This window comes from Pelobates fuscus, chromosome 4 (assembly GCF_036172605.1).
Source record: "Pelobates fuscus isolate aPelFus1 chromosome 4, aPelFus1.pri, whole genome shotgun sequence".
NCBI lineage: Eukaryota > Metazoa > Chordata > Amphibia > Anura > Pelobatidae > Pelobates > Pelobates fuscus.
Window position 1 is genome coordinate 239315079 of NC_086320.1, and position 17780 is coordinate 239332858.

The 17780-nt window shown below is 39.7% G+C and overlaps 1 protein-coding gene across 3 annotated transcripts in view; it reads left to right on the top strand.

The window, feature by feature from the left end:
- LZTFL1 (leucine zipper transcription factor like 1) overlaps window positions 1-17780 on the top strand; it is a 97997-nt gene that overhangs the window by 53819 nt on the left and 26398 nt on the right. For all 3 annotated transcript variants that reach the window (XM_063450614.1, XM_063450613.1, XM_063450615.1), the window contains 2 exons: window positions 10974-11150; window positions 17151-17254. In XM_063450614.1, the coding sequence (XP_063306684.1) occupies window positions 10974-11150; window positions 17151-17254 (281 nt within the window). The remainder of the gene's footprint in view (window positions 1-10973; window positions 11151-17150; window positions 17255-17780) is intronic.

Consider the following 17780-nt stretch of genomic DNA (forward strand, 5'->3'; position numbering starts at 1 on the left):
GATAATTAGATGGTCTCTATTGATAGGATTCTCTTGGTTATTTCAGAGCAAGTGCCTCAAGTTGCTGTCAGAGTTTAGCATGCCTACCTGCCCCCGCATACTTCTTTCTCAGACCTTGGTTCAAGCCAGCATTGTGTGTGTATACTGATGTGCACAAACAAGTCTTCTTAATGATAGGTTATTTTTCATTGAAGAGACTGTTGGACTCTTCCTATAAAAAAGGGAAGGTCTTGCAAAGGCATTTTTAAAGAGTGATCTGTATTTTCTTTCCATTCAGACAGTGGAGTATCCCTTTAAGCTAATACTCAAATCTTCTCACTAAATTCACACGTTACCAAGTACAATTAACAGTCCAGCCTTCTAGCCTCTCTCTGCTTGGCTATAGCAACTACAAAATAATGAATAGTTTAAACAGTCTACCCAGACCTGTTTTATCTTCATGCTACACTTCATGTTTACCATTTTTCATATTCAACAAAAATATGCCAATTAATTGCCATAGCAGCTCCACTATGATACAATAAAAGGTTTGTTCAGCACTGAAGTGACTACATCTTTATGTAGTGGCTTTAGTGCATAGAAAGTGCCTGTTCTTTCTAATAGTCAATTTCTATTGCTGAGAAACGGCAATGTTTATATTTTCCCAAACAAAATTCTCTATTGTGTGTAAAGCAGAGAGCCTCTAGAGTAGCTTCATCCACCAGATCTTCCAATTTTCTAAACTCCCAACAAAACAAATGATGATGGGTAGGATAAATGTACTTAACTTGGTAAAGTACAGACAGCTTCCCTAGTGGCCTTTCCCACTCACACTTCTGTTATGTCAGATGAATAATACAAAGATAGGGATACAGCTAGATTCTAAAACCTAAAAACAAACAATACATAGTGATGTATAGTATTAACTGTGAGACATGGCAGTAATAAATTGCACTCACACGATGGAAATTCAAGAAGCGCCTCAAAGCCCACAACAGGACTACACTGGTCCGCTCTCCACCTTGGGCAGTAATGGATAGTCAGCAGGCACATGAACTTCAAAGTACAGAGTCAGGGTACAGATACAAATGGGTACACAAAATGCCTGATTAAAAATATAGTTAAAACAAATACAAAAATATCCAACGTGTTTCGTCCACCACAGTGGACTTCCTCAGAGATATAAGTGAACAGCAGTAAATAGAAAATATGCATAATCCCAACCCTCCCTCAGTCCCATTTGAAATACAATGATCCAGTAATGTTGATTGGAGGGTTCTCCAGGTGAATAAGATTCTGTGCCAATATGAATCATTGCTGAGGGGACCAACTCTCCTCATAGGTCATTGTTACATAGTTACATAGTTAGATAGCTGAAAAGAGACTTGCGTCCATCAAGTTCAGCCTTCCTCACACCTGATTTTTTGTGTGGTACCTTCTCAGATGTTTTCAGTTATTCATAAAATTCCTGAGTTCTCGCCGAGTTCAATCGGCTTGCGTTTCATGGAATGTTTCAGGTTCCGGTTTGTGAGTCCTGAATGCCATTTGCATTCCATTTCTATAGAAACATGTGTTCCAAGTACACTCCAACTGTTTATATAACGATAGTGTACTGAACTATTGGATCTTCAAATAAAGAAATTAACCATAAAGAAAGTTTGACAATAGTTTATTAGATAGTGAATGGAAAAACTTATTTCACATAAATTCGCATCGTGCAGCGTGCAGAATGTCCATAGGAAAGCATTAAAAAATGCTTTCCTATGGACTGTTAGAATGCGCGAGCGGCTCTTGCAGCGCATGCGCATTCCTCTCCACTCTGGAGCTGACATTGGCAGGGGAGGAGAGGTCGCCAGCGCCGAGGGTGCCCGGCGCTGGATTAAGGTAAGTAGCTGAAGGGGTTTTAACCCCTTCAGCTCAGCGAGAGGGGGACCCTAAGGGTGAGGGTTTGTTTTCCTGACACTATAGTGATCCTTTAAGGATTGTGAATAGGTAGCAAGTTGAAAGCACTGGAAATTACTGATTTGCTTAAAGGGAAACTATAGTGCCAGGAATTCAAGCCCCGTCAAGCCCCCCCTGTGGTGCAGAAAGAGCTAAAAAAAATACCTGGGTCCAGCGCCGGACAGCCACTAGAGGTGGAGTTAACCCTAGCTCAGGGTTAAGGGACCTGGAACAGTGCACCCAGACCACTTCAATGAGCTGAAATGGTCTGGGTGCCTATAGTGTCCCTTTAAGCCATGTACCCATCTCTGTGGACAGAATTGCCAGCAAAGCATTATCTACTGTGTGTACTGCAAGAAAGATTCATCCAAAGGTTTCAAAACGATCATATTGGTTGTTTGGGGAACGGTAAGTCACAGGCAAGGTATTTATAGAACCAATATTTATTGGTTAACTTCTGTGTGAGAATCACAATTAGATTAACTCTCCATTTTGCAAATGAATGATGCAAGAAAGGACACATTGTCAATTATTGTACAGTGTTCATTAGGTCATTAAAGGCAAATAGTAGTTTATAACTCTCTGCGATGCATAAAGGGAATGTCTGTGTGGAACACATCTATGATCAGTCTTCGTCATTTCTTAGGGAACAGTATACTTGAGCATATGATTTTAAAGTAGGCTCTAAAACATGGTGCATATGCATGCCAATTTGTAGATGCTAAATTTGCATCTGGCTCTATTAAAGGTGTTGTAGTTCTTAATCTTACCAAGGAATTGGGAAGGCCACTCTACATTATCATTATTTTCATAATACTAGAGGGTTGTAGACTACCTGGCTTGTGATGGTTTATTGACTTTCTTGGGAATAAATTGGTCAATACAATGTTAAACCTATATCTGTGCAGCAGTCAAGCCACAAGACTTGCTTTTCCCACAGAAATCACAAATTTGCAGTGATGTTACTACTGCAAAGGATTATGGGTGAGCATTTTTAAATTGGTTTAACCAAGAATAAATTTTTGCCTCATTATAACATTTTAAACATTCCTTGGAGTTTGTGTTTGCTGTATACAGCAGCTTTGAAACACAACTCAATGCAAAGTAAGTGAACCACTCATGAACAGCTGTTTCGTTAATGCAACTCATCAGCATGAGGTTGGTTACTGGCTTGCTATTGAGGCTTGGCATTACTTGGGAAGCACAAACCAAAAAAGTTATGGTGGTGGAAAATTGAAGATTATGCTTGCTTTAGTGTACTAATAATCTTAATTTTAATAAGGACAGGAAGCAAATATTTTGCATAATCTTTTTCTACTCACTCCATAGCAGAAAAGAAAAAAACATAAGAAACTGAGAACCAATCAAACATAAGCAGTGACTATAAAAGGTGAGGCCAAGAGAATCACTTCCTCTGAAAAACTGCGACATCACAAGTCATCTAAACAAAATAAGTAACTTAGTAGGAAGAGACCAATACAGGAACCAGTTATACCAATGTGGACAACCAGGAACAGCCGAAAGTCCACAGTAAATTCGAATTAGACTGAAAAAGAGTGTAACAAGTGTTAACAAAATGAAATAAACTGTATGCAGCGATTAACCTGACTGAGCTGTACTAGACATACGTAGTGTAAAATTATAATATAAACCCTTTCCCCTGGAACGAACTAACTAAATAAACATCTGGAAAAAACACCAAGAAGTAAATCCCCTTATGGGTAAACATACCTACAAAATGATAACCACATTAAGATTATTAGTACACTAAAGCTAGCATAATCTTTAATTTTATAACATGACAGGAGGCTTCATATTTAGCAATTTCAACTCTGAGATAGCAGAGAACAAGCAGGTTTCGACGAGGGACGAAAGTGGAAGGTCCAAAACGTTGATTTGCGCGTCCAATACACCGTACGTAGGATATCAGGGAGTGAGGCGGCAGCTCCTCGCCCCGAAAGACGGGTCTATCCCTGCTGAAAATAGGAGCCAACAGACCCATTTGGTAGTGACCGAAACCGGACCGTAAGTTCGAAAACAATTTATCAAAAGTTGACTGGATGTAGATGGTAGTGTCGCGGTAGCTTCCATATTGCAGCGTAGAGTCGACACAATGCAGAGTTGAGGGTCTGGAGGGAAAAGCAGATAGGTCTGGGAATCAGGGTTGACTCTGCTATAGGGGTGTGAGTAGAGTCAGCAACACTTCTGTCAGCTGATCTGGTGTAGAACTCTCACTATCATCGCAAATTGTGGTAAGGAATAGGCTTCGTGGTTTGGCCAAGTCTTAAGGAAGGCGTCCACTGCGACGCTCTCCGGATCCAGAAGCCAGCTGAAGAACTCTGGTGTTTGGCGGTTGTTGCGGGATGTGAACACGTTTAGGTGAAATGGGCCTCTCCGGTAATCCAAGGCTGCAAAGATGCGAGGGTCCAATTGCCAATCGCTTCCGTCCCGCCAGTGGCGAGAGAACCAGTCTGCTGTGAGGTTGAATTCTCCCGGCAAATGTTTTGCTAACAGAATGATGTTGCATCTTCAACAGTAGTCGAAGATCTTTTTTGTCGGGAGATCCACCAGTGCCTGTGAGCGGGTGCCTCCAAGGCAGTTGATGTAACGTACCGCTGAGACATTGTCCATCCGAAACAGGATACAGCAATCAGATTTTCCTTTCGTAAGTCTGCGTACTGCGAATGAGCCTGCCAGAAGTTCCAGTCAGTTGATGTGCAGTTGTGCAGTTGAGAAGTCCACACACCTCCAGTGGCAGTCGTGCCGTCTGTGGCCCCCCATCCTTGGAGGCTGGCATCTGATTCCAAGATTAAATCTGGTCGAGTGCCAAGTATGGCTCGACCGTTCCAAGCCTGCATGCAGTTTAACAACCATTAAAGTTCCGTGCAGACCTCGTCCGAGAACGGTACTGGTTGGTCGTATGTGGGATTTCGGCAAAGAAACCGTGCCTTGAGGCGTTGCATTGCCTGATAGCGTAAAGGGCCTAGGAAAATCGCTTGGATGGAGGACAGCAAACCCACTATCCATGTGAGTAACTGTAGAGGGATGGATGGCATCCAAAGCACTTTGCGAATGGCAGCCATCTTTGTTACAGGTAGACGCAAATTACAGGACTAGGAATCTATTTCGAAGCCCAGAAACTGTACCGTCTGTGAAGGGTTCAGCGCCGGTTTGGACTGATTGGTCACAAAGCCCAAGCATTCCAAGAAGCAGACGGTGTCGGAGGTGTGATCTCGTAACGTCTCTCTGGTCTCGTCAAAGAGCAGAATATCGTCTAAATATATGATGCAACATATCCCCTGAGCCTGAAGGTGCGCTACTATGGGTTTTTGCATCTTTGTTGAGCACCAGGGAGCCGAACTGAGTGCAAAAGGCAGGCATGTGAACTGCCAAGGGGTCCTGTGCCAGAGGAAACGTAGGAAGACACGACTGAGTTTGTGTATGGGGATCGTAAGGTCCTTTAGATCCAGGCAGGTGAATCAATTGTTGTCCCAGGGTAGGTCCTGAAGGAGCTGTATACCCTCCCTTTCGAAGTGACGGTATACTACGTGGTTGTTTAGTTCTCTTAGGTTTATAACCTGGCGAAATTCTCCAGATTTTTTCTTGACCAAAAAGATGTTGCTGAGTAATCCGCCCGGACCCGTGGCCAGCTGAATAGCGCCCTTTGAACGCAGGTCTCGTAGTTCCCGGTCTATCAGTTGCTCGTCTGCAGAGGCTTCTGGTTTTACAGACACAGACCCCTACATTAAACCCAAGAAGCTGATTGGAGGGAGGAGGGAAAAGGATCTAGTTTAAACTGGGCTGGCAGTGTCCCTGCTAGGACAGGAAAAGAAAGGGGGAGGAGGAGGCATAGACAAGCAATACATTCAACAAAAGGGAGGGGGAGAGGCACCAACAAGCAATACATTTTACTTAACTATACTTTACAGAGCTGCTGCCGCCCCCACCCCCACCTTTTGTTAACCCACAGCTGCAAATGTACAACAGTCACAAAAAGGCGCCGCAAGCTTGTGGATCGTGCCAAACAAATTAGGCAATCCATCACATATCCCCCCCACATAAATACCGACCTGTGGCCAGACCCACGATGGGCCTGCAACAAGTTGGTTGTACCCCCTTGAGACCACAGTCCTTGGGGTCCAATGTGACTGGACAAGGAGGTTAACAAGCACAGAGGTGGTCCGCAGTTCGTGAGTCTGTTCAGTTCCCGAACAGTACAAATGAACCCAACGAATCAAGTCTTTTTACAGGGTGTTTCCCAGGCCCTGGGGCAGAAGGCTAGCTAGCAGTCTCCTCCAGGAGCTCGAGACGAAGGCAAGTTCGTCACATATTGGTTAGAAGACTAACCAAGAACCAGACCTCCTGTCTGTCTGTCTGTCTGTCTGTCTGTCTGTCTTCCTGAGTTAGTCGAATGCACACCCAAAAACACCCAGCTAACCTGGTAGCCTCCTGCTCCATGCTCTGGTCTCCTGATAACTACCAAATGGGTCTGTTGGCTCCTATCTTCTGCTGGGGAGAGAGACCAGTTGTCTCGTCTCCCTTTAAACCATACTGCCGCTGAGGAGTGGGACCGACCGCCTCTACCCCCGGTAACACTGCCTGGTGCTGAGCACAGAGGTGGTCCGCAGTTCGTGTGTCTGTTCGGTTCCCGAACAGTACAAATGAACCCCACAAACAAGTCTATTTACCGGGTCTTTCCCAGGCCCATAGTCCTGGGGCAGAAGGCTAGCTAGCAGGCTCCTCAAGGAGCATGTGACGAAGGCAGGTTCGTCAGAGCCAAAAAAGCATGAAATTAGCTAGGTATGCAGGGGGTAAATGTTCAACTGAATGATGGGTAAACACCAAGAAATGGTAGAGTTTCCCTCTAAAGTTAATGGTCAAGATTCGATATGACTACCATAACCACTGTATCACTTGTAAGAAATAACCACCACCAAGGGTTAAACAAATGTGAAAATGGGAAATGCTTATTGAAATATATCAATAATATATACAGGACTCAGTAGAAAGGCATAAAACATATAAAAGAAAAAGATCATAAAAGTGGAAAAAATTAAAAAAAATGTAATTAAAATAAAATAAAATGTAAAAAGAAAAAAGAAAAGAAAAAATGGCAATAGAAATGGAGATATAGGTGTATAAGGTCACTAATAAAGTATAAATGTATCCGCTAATCCGGTCATTACCTCCTATAATATAAGGTAGGTAGAGTCCACAGGTTGCTGAAATGATATTCTAGTAACGGTTAATGAACCACTGCAATGCAAAAACCAATACAAAATGTAGAATCCCACAAAGGATTAAATAATCAGTGATGAATAGTAAAATTCCGTGCAACAGACAGAGTACTATTGGAAAATGTATTAGTACATAAAAACTGTCCAAGAAGGCACATAGAATATAAAATATAAAAAATAACTACAATAGTACTTGTCCCAAAAAAGAGTAGCAAATAAAAACAGCATCAATACCAGATATATCAGAATGGAGTCCAGAGATGTAAAAAACCACTTGCTGGCCGGCCGGACCAAAGTGAATAAGGACTCCCTAGTGCTAAATGTCACTTAATTCTGGCCGCGTGCGTTCCACTGCAGCTCAGGATGCGTTTCAAGGTGCTTGCTCTCAGGAACTGGTGTGTGAAAATTGTCGCCTTACGCGTTTCGTGATCCCAGATCACTTCATCAGAGGCTGGCATCTTAGAGTCTGCGATCTGTTTTATACTTGTTCGGTCTGATCTAGTTAATGTTGAATTAACCCTTATTGTACTAATACAAATAAGTCTGGTTTAAAAATCATGTTTGGCAGAATTAATGCAACTCATAATCACTTAAGATTTCATAATAAAACGAATACCAATTATGGTGAAAATGAAAAAAAAAACGAAAAAAACATAATCTATAAAAACGTATTCTTAAAATGAGTATGAAAACATGTGTGCATGTCAAATATCAAAAAATCAGACCCATGACAAACCAGACTATATGATTTTTATGGTATTTCGATTGGAATGATTAATATGTTATTTTCTTGTTCTTGTGTCATTTGTATTTTAGTTCATCAGTATCCAATAACAAGTATCCATTTTTTCATCATTTTGCATAGAATATGTTTAATATGTCTATTTTCGTTTATAAGCTACTTTTTCAATACTTTTCATTTGTGTACATTAAAAACAGAACTATGTATCAACAAATATTCATCATCATGATATGATTATTATATTTTATATGATGCACACATGTTTTCATACTCATTTTAAGAATACGTTTTTATAGATTGTTTTTTTCGTTTTTTCATTTTCACCATAATTGGTGTCGGTTTTATTATGAAATCTTAAGTGATTATGAGTTGCATTAATTCTGCCAAACATGATTTTTAAACCGGACTTATTTGTATTAGTACAAAAAGGGTTAATTCTACTTTAACTAGATCAGACCGAACAAGTATAAAACAGATCGCAGACTCTGATGCCAGCCTCTGATGAAGTGATCTGGGATCACAAAACGCGTAAGGCGGCATTTTCACACACTAGTTCCTGAGAGAAAGCACCTTGAAACGCATCCTGAGCCGCAGTGGAACGCACGCGGCCAGATTTAAGTGACATTCAGCACGACGGAGTCCTTATTCACTTCGGTCCGGCCGGCCAGCAAGTGTTTTTTTACATCTCTGGACTCCATTCTGATATATCTGGTATTGATGCTGTTTTTATTTGCTACTCTTTTTTGGGACAATTACTATTGTAGTTATTTTTTATATTTTATATTCTATGTGCCTTCTTGGACAGTTTTTATGTACTAATACATTTTCCAATAGTACTCTGTCTGTTGCACGGAATTTTACTATTCATCACTGATTATTTAATCCTTTGTGGGATTCTACATTTTGTATTGGTTTTTGCATTGCAGTGGTTAATTAACCGTTACTAGAATATCATTTCAGCAACCTGTGGACTCTACCTACCTTATATTATAGGAGGTAATGACCGGATTAGCTGATACATTTATACTTTATTAGTGACCTTATACACCTATATCTCCATTTCTATTGCCATTTTTTCTTGTCTTTTTTATTTTTATTTCTATTTTTATTTTTATATTTTATTTTATTTTTATTTTTATTTAATTTTTTTTTTTTTTTTTTTTTTTCACTTTTATTATCTTTTTCTTTTATATGTTTTATGCCTTTCCACTGAGTCCTGTATATATTATTGATTTATTTCAATAAGCATTTCCCATTTTCACAGGTATGCAGGGGGTGACCAGTCTCCGGAACAGGGATGGTGGATGTTTCGTGGGTCGAACAAATGTTGACTGCAAGCGTCCAGGAAAACTTCGGTGTCATCTTGGCAGCCAGGATCACCGCCGGTCACCGTGTCATCCTTCTGGAGCTCACCCAGAAACGTTTGCATAATGTAAACTGAGTCAGACTTGGTTGTAGAGCCCCACGGACCCTCATCAGAGTCGGAAGCTTCTGCCTGCCACTTGACCAGAATCAAGTGTGTTTGGGGGGGCTTCTGCTCCTCATCTGAGGAGGAAAATTGGGCAGGTCCCTGGACTAGTTGCGCCATGTCTCTTCCACGCTTGAGAGGTGCTTTGCCTTTGCCCTTCTTGGCATTAGAGCTGTCGCCCTTCCAGTGGTATTTAGTTGGGTAGGAACGTTCCCTGGAGGAGTTTGAGTCCTCCAAATCTGCCCCATGATGGTCCCGTTTGGAGACCATCTTAGCAGGGTCCTGGCCTGAGTGGTACGCCTTGGAGAGCGCTTTATCCATCGAGGCGGCCACCCCTGTGGCAATCATGGCCTGAAGATCGACCGAGGCTTGAGCCGCTTCCATGGTCAAAACTATACCGTAAATGGGGCTCACAGGTAAGTGTTCGGAATTGTACGTGTGGACGTACACTGGTTAGTCCGTGTACACATGCACAAGCCAAAATAAGTATCGACCGTTCGCACTTGTTGGGTCGAAAGGCTCATTCGATAGAAAAAAGCCAAACGTGCCTGAGTGAACGTGCGAGTACGGGAAAGTGCTGTGAACAGGAAGCCCAAGGGAGACGTCCCGAGACCCCAGCGAGCAGGAGGCTGGCTGTCGGACGAGGAAGGGAATACTTCAAGCCCCAAATCAAATAAAATAACTATAGAAAATATAGGAAAGTAGTTAAAGGTTAAAACACAGTAATAATACCAGAAAATAATAGCAAAGCTAGTAAAAGTACAAAGAGGGAAACCACACTCCGTACTTATCTTGTGATGGAGCAGCAAAGAAAGCGGAAGTGATGCTGTTGGCCACGCCTTTTGTAGTCACTGCTTGTTTGATTGGTTCTCAGTTTCTTATGTTTTTTCTTTGCTGCTATGGAGTGAGTAAAGTAATATTATGCAAAATATGAAGCCTCTTGTCATGTTTTAAAATTTTGATTGAAAACCCCTTCCACCTGAAGTCAGTGGATAGCCAATACAATGTTAAACATATATGTCTGCACACCAGTCAATCTACAAGACTTGCTTTTCTTACAAAAATCTTTCTTAGCAAGTAACTCCAAGCCTCAATAGCCCGGTATGTGTAGAGCCATATGCCTAACCGTTTATAGAGCCCTCTGGATATGTAAGGCAAAGAAGCTTCCTCAAGATGACATCAATCCAACTAACACCATTTATGGTAAACACCAGCTATCAGTTAGAAATTAGTAGGTGCAGTATACTGACTGTATGTATATCTGACTGCCATTCTGGGGTCAAGAAGGATTTTTTTCTTAGTTTGTTGCAAAATTGGAAGTGCTTCAAGTGGGTTTTTGCTGTCTTTTGGATCAAAAATATGTGTGAGAAAGGCTGAACTTGATGGATGCATGTCTCTTTTCAGCCATGCAACCATGTATGGCCACAGTTTAGTCAAAATTAATCTTAATCCAAATCGAAGAACACTGTTTAAAAGTTATTAAATTTGTATTTTTGTAAAACTAAATGTTTCATCATGCTTACCAAACTACATTTAACCTTATCTAATAGTCAGAGTGGTATTCTCTGGTACTGGAATTGTTTTACATACATATTTTTTATTTTAGGAGAAACAAAGTATGCAAGATGTCAGTCATTTGGAACAAACATTGGCTAGTCTCAAATCTGAATTTGAAAAGTCATTGGGTGACCATGCAACTAACCAAAAATGCTTGGAGGATAATTTAATTTCGACAAAACATGATTTGCTCAAAGTCCAAGAGCAGCTTTCACTGACTGAAAAGGTTAAGTACTTTTTGTAATATTTATTGTTCTTTATCTGATAAAGATTAAAGCACTGGAAAAGTACAACATTTGTATAACAAAATGCTCGAAAAAGTCTATAATCATTGGGACAGTGTTTCCCGTCAGTATTTTTGAGTACTTTCCATCAAGCAGGTGAGTTTATGCACTACCTGATTGTCTTGGAAAAATTTCAGGGGACAGGCGCTGTCGTTAAGTTTTGTGTTCCCTCCATAACTGATGTACATTTTGTATAGGACTGTTTTTTTTTGTTTTTTTTGCCAGTTAAATTGCGATAGGCTATATTGCCCATATATGAGATAAAGGCTTTCCTAACAATTGTGGGGGAAAAAAGTGATGGGAGGGATATTGGAAAATTCAAAACAAGCACAGTATTTTTGGTAGCATTATTTTTAATAAATAATATATTTATATGCCAAAATAGGGAAAATTGAGGGAGCTTCCAACTCCTAAGGCCAGCGTTGGCTATGAGAGGTAGGTCATTTGCCTTTACCTGAAAGGACCCAACTCACGCTCTTTCTTTAGAATGAGGACATGCCACATTGGGGATATAGAGAGTGTGGTATAACCACTGCTTATTTGTGTGTTTCCCCTTGTATTTCGTGTATTGTGCCCTGTTTCCCCATTTGGGAGCGTTCATACGAACAGAACCCATTTGTCTCCCTAACAGGGACCACCCCGGTGCCCCTGGGTGGCCTCCATTTCGTATAGACGAACACCAACCAGGGGGAGCATTCGTATCCCTAAAGGAGACGCTTCCCTTCCATGGTGTTTGCACAGGAACCTCACGAACGCAGACCGGTCGTGGAAATGTACTTTTGTGGGGGTTCCTGAGGTTGGTAGGGACACTTTTGGTGCACTGGCTTTTTTGGCGGGCTTTCTGTGCCTTTGACTAGGTCCCTTTTCCCGCATCTTGGCTCCTAGGCACAGAGGATCCGGGGATGGAAACCCCTGTTTGGTTGTGTAGACGACCCCTTGCAATGGGTTATGCATAAAAGCAGTGTGTGGCACAATAAATAAAATAGAATTGTACTCCCAGAGCTATGTGTCGTCCAGTCTCCCCTGAGTGCTCCCTGTTCAGCTCCCTTGCGCGTCGCGTACTTATGCCAGAGCCGTAATATGACATCATATTCTGCCTCCGGCATCAGTGCGGTGCGCGAGGGAGCTGGGCAGAGAGCGCTCTGGGAGAGTGCTCCCTCGCGCGCCCGCAAGCCTGCCCGCCCGGTGACACCAGGGCCAGCCTCGGCAGACACGACCCCGGTATGAACGCCACTGTGTATGATCATATAATGTAGCTAAACCCCCATTATTTTTGCCTAGATTAGGTGTTTATAAAAAAAAAAAAAAAAAACTAATAAAATCTGTCAAGATTGAAGTTGCTGTTTAGTGGATAGGTGAGTGCGCTGGATCTTGTGTATTGTATAAATTGGTCCCCAGCAGCACCCCATTTATGCATGTTTATATATATATATATATATATATATATATATATATATATATATATAAATATATAAATTTCGCTTTTATTCCTTGCACACACACTTTCTTATCAAATAAGTGCCTGGTGCATTCAGCCACAGCCAAATTATGCAGTGAAAAATAGTAAACAAAGGCTTGCACTCACGGTCTTCTGTAAAAAGTATAATTTCTTTATTCCATTTCCATTAAAAAAACAACGTTTCAGCCCTCGTCCGTGGCTTTCATCAGGATCAACAAAACAACAATGATACATAGACTAACTAATGCTCTTATATAGCTAAACTAACTAATTAAATAATTATAAAATCACTCACCACCTGTACCGCTACTTTCTCGGCGTCCGTCCGCCGTTTCTGCGCATGTGCGAACACATCGAGTTCTGGTGCGGCTTGATGACGTCCTTAGCCGCGACCAGGAAGTAGCGTGTTTCTCTCACCGTTTGTTGCCAGGGTTACACAGCATACATACCGGTTCCCTGGCAACTAGGTGTAACAATAAAATATTGCATTCAGGAATGGGAGCAAAACGGATGAATACTTTAAAAACATTAATGCTACAAACTCGTCATAATTAATCTCTACCATAAAAGTACTTTTTCTTCCTTAATGGTATTTAAATATATTGCGACCTAGAATCCATGGGTTTAATATTGTCCCTTAATTCAGACTTTTTATCCTACCTATTAAGCCTATATACCCACTGTGTATAATTTACATAGTTATTAATTGTTTTCTCTTTTTATTATTATATGTATATTCTATCTCTTGCATATTTAATCTACTTAAAGTGATACTTGTGTCCATTATATACAGCAAAGTGCCCAGCGTTTTTATGTACATTAAAGTGATACTTATGCTTACGATCTTTAAAGTGATACTAATGTCTATTATTTACACAAACGTGCCTTGTGTTTTTTATATACATTAAAGTGATACTTGTGCTTCTATGTACATAAAAGTGCTTTGTGTTGGTTATGTACATTAAAGTGAACCCCATTATTAAAGTGAGCCTAGTGCTCTTGTAAAGTGCTTCCAGTATTGTATATACACTAAAGTGAAACTCGTGCTAATTATGTACAAAAAAGGACTATTTACAGTGAATTTCTACATTAAGTGTTATTTATACTTTTATAGCTATGAGATAGAGATTATTTGCTGTGAATACCTCTTTTTCCTAAAGTGGTATTAACTCCTTTGTTTGCGCTAAACTACATACAGTGTACACAATATTCTAAAATTATATTTTACATGCTATACATCTTTTTAATGATCAACTCATTATATTTATCACTTCTTAATCCCCTGTCTTAATTCTGAGACTTAATGTAAGTACCTAACTATTACTATACTTCCTCAATCATGGGTGATTTGTTATCCCATGTTACATTTGTGTATTATAGAATATAGATTCCATAGGTCATTCAATAAATGGGAGATTAATGTGGACAGCATATTCTTATCGGCACTTTTTTCTACTCATATAAATGAAGAATATGTTATCATTTCATTTAATCCACGTGGTGCAACTGTATCCAGTTCCTGAATCCAAAATGTTTCTCTTCTTAATAACATAATTCCTCTATTTCCTCCCCTCCTAGACAGCGGTATATGGTCTATTGCAACAAATTTCAATGTGGCCAACGAATGTCTGAATTAAGGGACAATATTAAACCCATGGATTCTAGGTCGCAATATATTTAAATACCATTAAGGAAGAAAAAGTACTTTTATGGTAGAGATTAATTATGACCGGAGTTTGTAGCATTAATGTTTTTAAAGTATTCATCCGTTTTGCTCCCATTCCTGAATGCAATATTTTATTGTTACACCTAGTTGCCAGGGAACCGGTATGTATGCTGTGTAACCCTGGCAACAAACGGTGAGAGAAACACGCTACTTCCTGGTCGCGGCTAAGGACGTCATCAAGCCGCACCAGAACTCGATGTGTTCGCACATGCGCAGAAACGGCGGACGGACGCCGAGAAAGTAGCGGTACAGGTGGTGAGTGATTTTATAATTATTTAATTAGTTAGTTTAGCTATATAAGAGCATTAGTTAGTCTATGTATCATTGTTGTTTTGTTGATCCTGATGAAAGCCACGGACGAGGGCTGAAACGTCGTTTTTTTAATGGAAATGGAATAAAGAAATTATACTTTTTACAGAAGACCGTGAGAGCAAGCCTTTGTTTACTATTTTTCACTATAATATATATATATATATATATATATATATATATATATATATATATATATAAACACCAGCCACGACCCCGGTATGAACGCCACTGTGTATGATCATATAATGTAGCTAAACCCCCATTATTTTTGCCTAGATTAGGTGTTTATAAAAAAAAAAAAAAAAAAAAAAAACTAATAAAATCTGTCAAGATTGAAGTTGCTGTTTAGTGGATAGGTGAGTGCGCTGGATCTTGTGTATTGTATAAATTGGTCCCCAGCAGCACCCCATTTATGCATGTTTATTTATATATATATATATATATATATATATATATATATATATATATATATATAATCTTTCTGGGTTGGGCTCTCTCAACCTTCCTTGTTCCAAACACATTTAGGTTCCTTGTAAGAAGAAACCTTATCTCTGGTCAGTGTTTACTTTAGTCCCATTCCTTTGGTCATTCAGTGAATAGAGTTAGAGAAACAAATGTGCCTGAACTTTTAAACAGTTAAAATGCACCAAAGTAAGAACAAGTTACATTAAATCTATCAAATTCTAACTGTAAAAACTGGAATAGCCCGGTCACTTATATGGTACTGGAACTTTATTAGATAGTGGCAAAGTTATACATTGAGGTATTGTTTTACTCAGAAGAGTTAGCTGAACATAATTTGAGTACAATCATAGCTGCACATATTTTACAGATTTACAAAATGCCCAGCAAAAATACAATGCATATATGTAACAAATGAAAAATATTACCACAATCTTTGACATTAACTAGTGACAAACTGGCACAATATACAACTTGAGATACCATGGAGTTTTACTTTCACGCATGGTAGGTCAGTGTGTGATATTTGAACACTTAAACAACTAAAATGCCCCAAAATTAGACATTGGTTCATCAATCTATCATAATTCTAATTGTAAAAACTGAAATGGTCATGTCTCTTGTATGGAAGTGTAGCTTCTCAGTATAGTGGCAAAGGCATACAATGGGAGCATTGTTGTACACCAAAAATTTAGCTCAACACAATTTGGAGTTTTGTACTACAGTAGTAAACATCAGATTTAGGACATACACATTACAAAATTGTAGTAAAATTGTGTTGTTTTTTTTTTTTTTTACAGAGCTTTTCAGTTAATGACTAGTGTCAAATTACCCTTTGATGTCTACCTAATATATACTTTTGTGCTGCAATTTTGCTTTGTGTGATGTCTATTAAAACTTACAAGACAAATATTCCACATTTTAAAGTCATTATACAATGTATATTGGAATTGTATTTTACTGTATTTTGTGACCTGTAATTGCTGAAATAAACCAAATACTAGACTTGTGATGCACTCTGTAAATCAGGAAAAATAAATATTATTCTGAATTACATTTCTTTACTTGCATTAATTATTATTAATGGCAAAAAAAAATGTGAAGGTGTGTTCAATTCATATAATTATATAATTTATAAATAGATTAATATATGTTTATTAAAATTATAGTATTATCTAGTTCAATATATCTATAGTACTTAATTATAATGACCATCCAATGAAATGATTCTAATAGAGAAGCATTATTGGACTTGGCTCCCCCTAAGCCAGCGAGGAAGAGGCAATGCCAGAAGGGAACATAGTTCAGACATCTGTCATCAGCATGCTATACATGCACAGACCTAATGCACCATGACCACTTCAGATCTTTAAAAGAACACCAAAGCGCTAGGAATACAAACATGTATTCTTAACACTAAAGTATTCTGCTAGCTATTTAGGTGTTAGCCCCCCTTAGATTTAACTCCCCTTTCAGGCATTAACTGCAGTGGTCTCCGTGCGGTCCTCCCCCTGCCTCCTTGGCTGAGGTCATAAACCTTGATGATCTCAGCCAAACCAATACTTTCCCATAAAGAAACATTAAGCAGCTATTGCAAATGTGCAACAAATTTGCTCGCTGCAGCATTGAGCATCTCCTCAATGCTCATCAATGTATTTCTATGGTAAGCGCTCAGTGTGGAGACGGTGTGCGTAACTAGTGCAAAGATTGCAGGGCCTCGTCTAAGAAGTCCGTCTAGTGAACTTACGCAGCAGTATAAACACTGCATTTTCTGTTAAAAGGCAACATTTGCCGTGCTGACCCTGCGGAGACAGGCTATATGCCCCAGAACAAATGCATTTGAGCTTTAGTGGTTATGATGATCTTTGATTGTAGACTTCTAAACAAATATAAAATAAATGGGCTCTTTTGGATTTTTCTCATGCATGATTTTGATTTATTAATGGATATTTATTTGGCTTGTTATTCTTTATTTCTATTTAGGAATTAGAAATGAAATTTCAACAAACCGGTGCTTATCGCAATATGAAAGATATTCTTACTAAGAAGAATGAGCAGATCAGGGATTTACGTAAAAAGCTTTTACGGTAAGTATCAGATTTTTTTTTTTTTTTTTTGGGTTGTTCATTATAATTAAGACCATGCTTATACAACATTCCAATGAATAGTCAGGGGTAGTGATGTCGCAAACACAAAATTTTCGGTGCGCGAACTTATGCAAACGTTCGCGAACCGGGCGAACCGCCATAGACTTCAACGGGCAGGCGAATTTTAAAATCCACAGGGACTCTTTCTGGCCACAATAGTGATGGAAAAGTTGTCTCAAGGGGACTAACACCTGGACTGTGGCATGCCGGAGGGGTATCCATGGCAAAACTCCCATGGAAAATTACACAGTTGATGCAGAGTCTGGTTTTAATCCATAAAGGGCATAAATCACCTAACATTCCTAAATCACAATGGATATGGATTGACACCTGACATATGACATATTGACACCTTGACATATGGATTGACACCTGTCCTCAGAGACCCTGATACACACTGACACAGAGCAGAATAGGGACTGTTCCCCCTACATAGGGTCACTTGGCAGATATGGATTGACACCTA